General features: G+C 54.2%; 1 protein-coding gene across 1 annotated transcript; it reads right to left on the reverse strand.

Moving 5' to 3' along the window:
• Positions 1-226: 226 nt before the first annotated feature.
• Positions 227-3,954, reverse strand: LOC113215377 (glutamate [NMDA] receptor subunit 1). Its single transcript, XM_052274000.1, has 10 exons — positions 3,776-3,954; positions 3,209-3,385; positions 2,847-3,098; positions 2,452-2,747; positions 2,189-2,362; positions 1,968-2,081; positions 1,742-1,889; positions 1,434-1,641; positions 818-1,351; positions 227-537 (listed from the first exon to the last, which is right to left on the reverse strand). The coding sequence occupies exons 2-10, from the start codon at positions 3,377-3,379 to the stop codon at positions 227-229; spliced, it is 2,208 nt and encodes a 735-aa protein (XP_052129960.1). The 5' UTR covers positions 3,380-3,385; positions 3,776-3,954.
• Between the last annotated feature and the right edge of the window lie 3,828 nt (positions 3,955-7,782).

A 7,782-nucleotide genomic window follows, 5' to 3' on the forward strand; every position in this document is an offset into this window, starting at 1 on the left:
TAATGAAGTTTTAAAACCTACACTTTAAATGTTAAGGGACAATTTTGTTTCTCAAAAGGCAACGTTTTCATGCGCATCTAGGAAGGATGCAATTTTGTTCCTAAATTTAGACAAATTGTGTAAAACTTTACACCGTTTTGTCCATCTTTAGGAAAACAAATTAACCGTTGCTATTTGAGGAAAAAGTTTTTGTCTTATCATTTAGAATGTATATTTCCGCAGAACGTTACCCTTTCTTGACGTCCTCGATGGCGTCCTCGGCCGTGTCGTAGTTGTTGGCCTCCATGGTGCGGTACATGTTGCTGAGCTCCACCTGCCGCTTGAAGTACATGTCCACGGCGCTGCCCTTGACGGTGGCGCACGTCAGGTTCTCCATGGTGTTGCGGAGGCGCGCGTCGTTGATGCCCGTCAGCTTGGTCTTGGGCCGCTCCAGCACGAGGAAGGCGGCCAAGTTGGCAGTGTACGAGGCGACGATGATCATGGCGAAGCCGGCCCACACCATGCCGAGCACGCGGGCCGAGAAGCTGCGCGGGGTTCCTACACAAGACAACGTGCACACAATAGAAACGAACCAAATGCGCGTTGAACAGAACTCACTGGTGAGCAGAAAAGGACATTTACAAGTCCAAAAAGTGAAAAAAAAAGAAAAAAAAACCTTTTTTGTTTGACGGTATTTCGGCGCAAAAACTATGTATTATATATAAAACTAGGCCAAAACCAAAAACGATTTTTTTTTTGGAGTGGGGACTTACGTTCTGTTTGTCAGATCAGCAGTGTACTGTTCGGAAACTGGTCTAGGATAGTTCATTGTGCTCACCCTCCCCGATGCCGCTGTTGAGCAGGACGCCCCAGGCGAACCAGATGGCGGAGCTGAGGTTGAGCGCGTCCTCCTCGGTGCCGTCCGTGTTGGCGAGCTTGAAGCGGCCGAAGGGCGAGAAGCGATCCAGCAGGTACAGCACGAGGGCGACGACGTGCACCGAGACCATCACCAGGATCCAGAGCGTGTTGGAGAAGGGCTGCAAGAACGACACGAGGGTGGACGAGCGCGAGGGCTTCTTCTCCAGGATGGTGATGCCCTGGTACTTGAACGGCTTGGAGAACTCGATGAACTCGGCGCGCTCCGGGTTGATGGTGAGCGGCGCCACGATCATGTCGGCGCGCTCGTTGACCAGCTCGCCGATCAGCCCCGTCCACTCCTTCTTGCCGCCCACCGTCGTGTTGCGGATCACGTAGTTGCCGAAGAGCCCGTCCGGCGAGAGCGCCAGGCTGTACGTGAAGTTGATGGTCTTGGCCAGCTCCTGCAGCAGGTCCATGCAGAAGCCGCGGCAGCAGTACATGACGGCGTCGGTCGCTGGACGAGGAAGAGCAAAATTAACTTTCCTATTTATTGAAATTATTATATTGAGCCAGGAGCTCCAGCACACGAGACTCACAGTCGTCTGAGCTGTTGAAGTGGGGGCACGGGATCTCGTCGTTGGTGCACTTCTCCTCCTTGGCCTCGCGCACGTACACGAACGGCTTCTCTGCGATGGTGAGCACCTTGAGGTGCGTGGGGATCATGAAGCCCTCGGGCTTGGTGCGCAGCCGCCCGGGCCACAGGATGTCCGTGTCGTTGAGCTCCAGGTGCATGCGGTTCTGTTCCTGTGGTGTGGTGGTGGCATTCGAGGGGAGGTTTGAGCTCGTGGTGGCAATGTTTGGGGTTTATTTTCTTTCTGAAATTATTGGCGTCGCTGAGACTTACCCGAGAGTAGACGAAGTGGCCGACGGCCTCCTGGATCTGGTTCTCCTTGACGTTGACGACGTCGTACTCGGCGTTGACGCGGTCGCCGTTCTCGTCGAAAGCAACCTTGCCCGTTTGCCCATCCAGTAGCTCTTGCTTCATGATGTACCTGCAACGACGAGGACGAGCATTATAATCTCCAAGTTTGCAGGCGGCGCGTTCCCAAACACGAGAAATGTCGACGTACTCGAAAAGCTGTTTGCCGGTGTCCCAGATTGTCCCCGAGGTCTCACAGTCGGACGGCGCCTCAGTGATGTTCTTCATGCTGGTGAGCTCGCGCAGAGCGGACGTCAACACGAAACTAGAAGGGAGGAGAGGAAAGAAAGAAATAGACGTGAATAAACAATGGCCGTCCAGGTGTATGTGTATTCCCCGAGGGGCGGGAAGGCAACAAGGCACGACACTTACATGCTGTCCTGGATGTGGGCCTCCTCTGCCGTGGCGTTGACAAGCTTGAGCCCCAAGGTGCCTTCGGGCACGTTGTTGGCCTCCAAGGCCTGTTCAGTCACAATCCACACGTAGCCCGTCTCCGTCATGTTGAGGTTGCCGGCGTCCCGAAAGATGACGCTGGCGTCTTTCCTCCTGCGACCGGAAGTTAAGAGGTGAGACAAGTGCGTGGAAGAGCCGCAGCCACAATGCGGAAGTGGGTTCAATTGAGCGTGTGTACTTACCCCGCGTACATGAGGTACACCCTGGCCTGGGCGTTTTTCATGTCGAGCAGCTGCTCCGTGAAGCTGTCTAGGCCAGGCTCGAACTCGATGACGGCCTCCACCAGCACCTTGATCTCCACGTCGTCCTGGAGGCTCTGGCTGGTGGTCTGGAACCGGCCCAGCAGCGCGCGCCCGTCCGTGTCCGACGAGTGGATGAAGATGACCTTCATGTAGTTGAAGTGCTTGAGCAGCTCCACCCAGACGTCGGCCTGGTGCGAGTAGGGCGGCACAGTGCGCAGGAATGAAACGTGGATGTTCTGTGGGGAAAAGAAATACAAATACTAAAACGTCTTCTGAGAGAAGATCAGGAACATGCAGTGGAAGACCTCCTGAAAGTCATGCGAGCAGGGGCGCACCTTGTCCGAAAACGCCGAGTCCCTGGAGGAGATACCGATGACGGGTATGTGGTAAAAGCCGCTCGTGTAGGAGACGGCCGCCGGGGACAGGTCGCCAATCAGCGGGTGCGACACGATCACTGCGTACACCTTGTGCGCGATCAGGTCCTTGCAGACGTTGAGCGCGGTCCGGATCGGGTTCGGGTCCATGATGATGAAGCAGGGAAGGTACGTCACCCCTTTCGGGACGTACTGGTCCATGAAGTTGATTTTCTGTGCGAAGCGAGTAGAGGCACCGTGAGATCAATAATAATGGTCCAAAACAGAATCATCAATGGGACAAAAACAAAAGTAACAAACGGGGCGCCGTAGCCACTCTGTACCTCTATAATTTCCCTGAAGTGGGTGGCGCTCTCGTTGTTGCTGAGGACGCCGCCGACGTTGTACGTGTTGGGGTTCTCCGCGAGGCACGCCAGCAGCAGGGCGGCCAGCAGCGCCGCTCTCAGCGCCCCCCTCGGGAGCCCCGCCCGGGGCCCCCACCGCGTGCCCAGCATCGCTCACTGCAACCACAACTTTGTCATACCGGCACCCCCCTCATGTGTCGCCAGTGATCACTATCTAGCTTACATTTCTTCGAGAGAACGGTCTTTTAAAAGTAGCGAAATAATTCGCTAGTCTTCGGATATACACCAAAACAAAAGATAGATCTCGGCAAGAAACAGAACGCGAAAAACCGTTCCTAAAGCTAAATTTTGGTTTCTGTTGCGATGTAAGTAGGGCGAGCTCCATGATGATCCTGCTGAGCAAGGTGGCCCACTACTGATCAGCTGATGGGGTGGCGAGGCGTGGCGGGCTGTTGTCGACCGCCCCCGCCAAGCCTGCGCCAGGACGGGCAGCGCGGGGCCAAACAGCCTAGTCGACGCACGCCGTCGTTCTCCACACCTACTCACCTCGCCTCCGACTGTCCTCGGCGCGCTGCGGGCGTGCGGGGCACTAGCGCCGCGACATGGGAGCCTACCACCACAGCCCTTCGCGCCCTGCCTCTGGCGCCTCCAGGGCGACTCGCCTCGCTCCGAGCCTCGCTCAGCACACTGAGAGGAGAACGGAGTGGACGGACACGCCCAGGCTGCCAGGGCTGTCTCCGGGCGGCGCGGTGCGCGGAGCGTCCAAGAGCACGGCCTCTCGCGGGGGGACGCGGCGAGGCGCTGCGGACGCAGCCCCGACCCCCCCGCGGATCGATGCGACCCGCGCCCCTCCGACCCGGCTCGGCTCTGCGCCCGGCGCGGCAGGGCTCCGCCCAGCTCCGCTCGGCTCCCAGCATCCCCCTTCGGTCCTACATCAGACATCCCCCGCCCCCTCTCGGTGCGCCCCCTTGCTCTGACGGGTGAAGGGCCACCAGGACATCGCATCGCACAGCCCCGACCCTCCGCTACCCCACGTCGTAAAGCGTTCACCCAAGTTTGATATCGCGAGCGGCCAAACCTCAGAGATTCACTAAACCGCAGAGATTAACTAGCAGAGAGATCTACTGAAAAGTGGTACGAATAAAACTGCGTTCAACAAATGTCACGCATAACATTAACTAGACCTAAGTGACAGCTCCGCACTAAAAAGAACGACCTGGTTTCATACATATCCTGCATCACAATAGTGTATTTCGACCAACGGAGGAAGAAGAAGAGCGGGTAGAACATGAAGGTTCCTGATTGGCCGAGCGCTTACCCCCACTACCGGCGTGACGTAGAGGCGGGAAGCTCTCGACCAATCGGTAACGTTTATGTTCTACCAGCTCTTCTTCTCCGTTAGTCGAAATACACTATAAATGTAACGAAAATCTCGACCGAAATGCGTTCAATTCCGTTTTGACGAAAGGGTGTGTGCGGTGGTGTGTGTGTGATTTTTGGAGGTCTCCGGAGCAACAACGCCACGTTTGTTTTCCGAGCGTCGCGTCGAGTCGGCGTCACCACGCCATGCTCGGGGCGGGGCGGCTACAGAGGGTAGAGCTGGCGGGAATACTCCCTCCCTCATGCACATCCGCAGCTACCCCTGGCGCCGTGAGGGTGAGGGGTATATACTGAGGAACGCACGTGTTGGTGGTCCAGGTCTAGGCCACTCGAAGAATTATACATTTCTTTCCCTTAATAATTACGATCACGGATACTAAGAACACTGTCGAATGTGCATCCGATATTTGCAGTCTTTAATTCTATTTGTTTTAAAGGAGCTTGCATGCGACTTGCATTTGAGTAGTCTAGCCCCAGGTCTAGCCGATGTTGAGAAAAATAGTAGATTATAAGAAATTACTTGACAAACTTTTCAGTTTAGAGTTAGAAAGTACGTCCGTTTTTCCATATTCATTCGGTAGATTTGATGAGCTTTGGCACCTACGAGACGCTGGGCTGGGTGGGCCACCCCGCAGTACACGCGTGCACAGTAGGCAGGCAAGATGTCGCCTATATCTAACTGCCGCTCGATGAGATGAGATTGCATACGCTCAACTTTGGCTGGTTCGTATAACTGCGAGTGACGGACGTACTTTCTGGACGATCCCTTATCAGTTTGTCGTATAGTATATAGTACAAATACAAAAACATTTTGTATGCAGTTAGCTATGTGCCACATTCCTCACCCGAGCGCCCTCCTCCGCGTCTCGGTCGCAGGCCGGATGGTGCCCCCGGCGGGCCGGTCCAGCGCGCTCAGCTCCACACCGCCGCCCTCTCTCTGTGAGCTTTGTTAGCTGTCCTGCTGTTTATTTCGGATGCCGCCTGACTGGACGTCAACATTGGCTGCGCCGTGAGAGCTGACGCTCTCCCTCTCCCTTATACTACATCGCTTCGGCCCCTCGAAAGTCCCCAGACCTTTATTGCTCTGCCCTGCCTGGCCTTTGCCCTCCCACGAGAGGACACACACGCCACAGCAAAAAATCATCTCTAGTGGGTTACAACGACTTGAGCCCACCTAAAGTTGAGCGTAAGGACATGAGCATGGATAGAAAAAGTTGTGACCCCCGCCCAGAGGATCGGACTCATGCCTGGTGCAAGCCGGGTTCATGTCTGGAACTTGAGCACAGATTGCAAAAAAACAATGAGCCCGGACACATTTTCAGCTCCTGAACGCATACTACCTGAACTGAAATAGGTCGGGCTCAAGTCCGGACTCACTGTTGACTTGAGCACGGATTGCACCAAACATGAGCCCGACCAGCTGGGCGGGTGTCACATAACTTTTGCAATCCGGGCTCAACTTCAGGCGGGCTCAAGTCGTTATAGCCCTCTAAATAGTGTTTCTATCCACGCCGGCGAAGCAGCGCTTCCGTTCGGCCGCGCCCAGACGGAGGCGGTGACCTTCCCTCCGGATCCCTCCTCTCCTGTTTCGCCCACACTGGCTATCATTAGTCCCGCGCTTAGGCCGGCCCCCCTGCTCATTGATAAGGAGCACCTCCGTCGGCCTCGCCGGCCGCCGCTAATTAGAGAATGACCATTTGTCAGGATCATCATCCTCGCCGACGCCTCGTCCGCGTGGCCCTGGGCTGGGCTGGGCAGCGGCCGCTGCAGAGTCGGCCCCCAAAGCCTCGCCCGCAAAGCACTACTGCCCTGCCCCACGTAATAATCAGCATAATTTCCACCTGCTGGTTCCAGACTAAGTAAAAGGGAAAAAAAGGAACCTGCTTTTCCCGCGCTGCTCGCCCTTACACCACCCCGACGATCTCTGGGGGCGCACGCGAAAAGTGAGATGGTGCAAGTGGAGTCTAAAAGGCGCGCCGCCGTGCAATTCTATACTCACCTCTTTATAGCGAGCCGTTTTTTTTCCTCCACAGCGGCCATATTTGGGCTTGAAACGGCCCATAAAGAGGCGTTTAGATGCCCCCTTGCCCTCCCTATCCCCTACGACGCCCCCCCCCCCACAAGCGCTTCCACACACAGCGCACGGCCAACTCAGCGATATTGGAAACTCTTCTCAACTCCCTGGCATTATTCCACCCCACACGTCTCCACCCCCCTACATGACATGCCCCCCCCCTCCTCTTTCCATTCAGGACGTTCTCTTTTCTTCCGTCCGGTCCTACACGTGCTCGCCCACGTGGTCACATCCCAGTGTGTTCCCAGTGTGTTTGCGGGCTGCAGAGAAAGAGAGAGCGAGAGACGGCGACTCATCTGACGGTCGACCAATCACGAGAGAAGAATAAGGGCGCCCGGATCTGGACAATTGACTGTAGAGCGCGACCCTTTTGGTCGTCACAAGCGGATTTTCCACGCGAAAGAGGGCAGAGAAAAACGCTGGCCCATTCGCATTGATGTGGGGGGGGGGGGGGCGGTAAAGAAGGGAAAAACGGAAGAAAAGTCGAACAGAAGTATAGAAAACATATCACATCTGTTCATTTCCACGCCAAAAAATTACAAAATAATAAACATATTTTGTTCGTAATTGCGATATCAACACATAACAGCTCGATAATTCTCTCGTGAAAAACAAAAACAATTAAATTAATCCGATCACAGGAATGGCACATTTACATGGTCAAAAAATTGCAATATTTACTCGTATAGAAAATAAAGTACACAGAATAACTTTTGTCTTGGGTAGACACTAACCAGAAAACATTTTTACATTAGTTAACAAAAGCGTTTTCTGGCTTCTTCTGCTAATTTGCTACGGGTTGGGCCACATTTGACACGATTCATTTTATATCTACTGCCTTACATGTCCGCTAGCTGTACACTCTAAACCTAGTAGACTTCAAGTCTTAAAACCAGGTAAAATCAGTTCTACTTCTTTTGCGATAACGCCTCTTTGCTACAATTGAGAAAAGGAATATCGATGCATTCAACACTGGTTTAAAAATAGGTGGAAATATCCATATTAAACATATTAATGCAATTGTAAAACTGCTTAAACGTCTTGACCCAGGCCTCAGTTTTATTGCAAGTTTCCCAGCGAGCAATGCCCAAGGAGGGCA

The sequence above is a fragment of the Frankliniella occidentalis genome, unplaced genomic scaffold, assembly GCF_000697945.3.
Source record: "Frankliniella occidentalis isolate FOCC.00 unplaced genomic scaffold, Focc_3.1 Scaffold324, whole genome shotgun sequence".
In the NCBI taxonomy this organism is placed as follows: domain Eukaryota; kingdom Metazoa; phylum Arthropoda; class Insecta; order Thysanoptera; family Thripidae; genus Frankliniella; species Frankliniella occidentalis.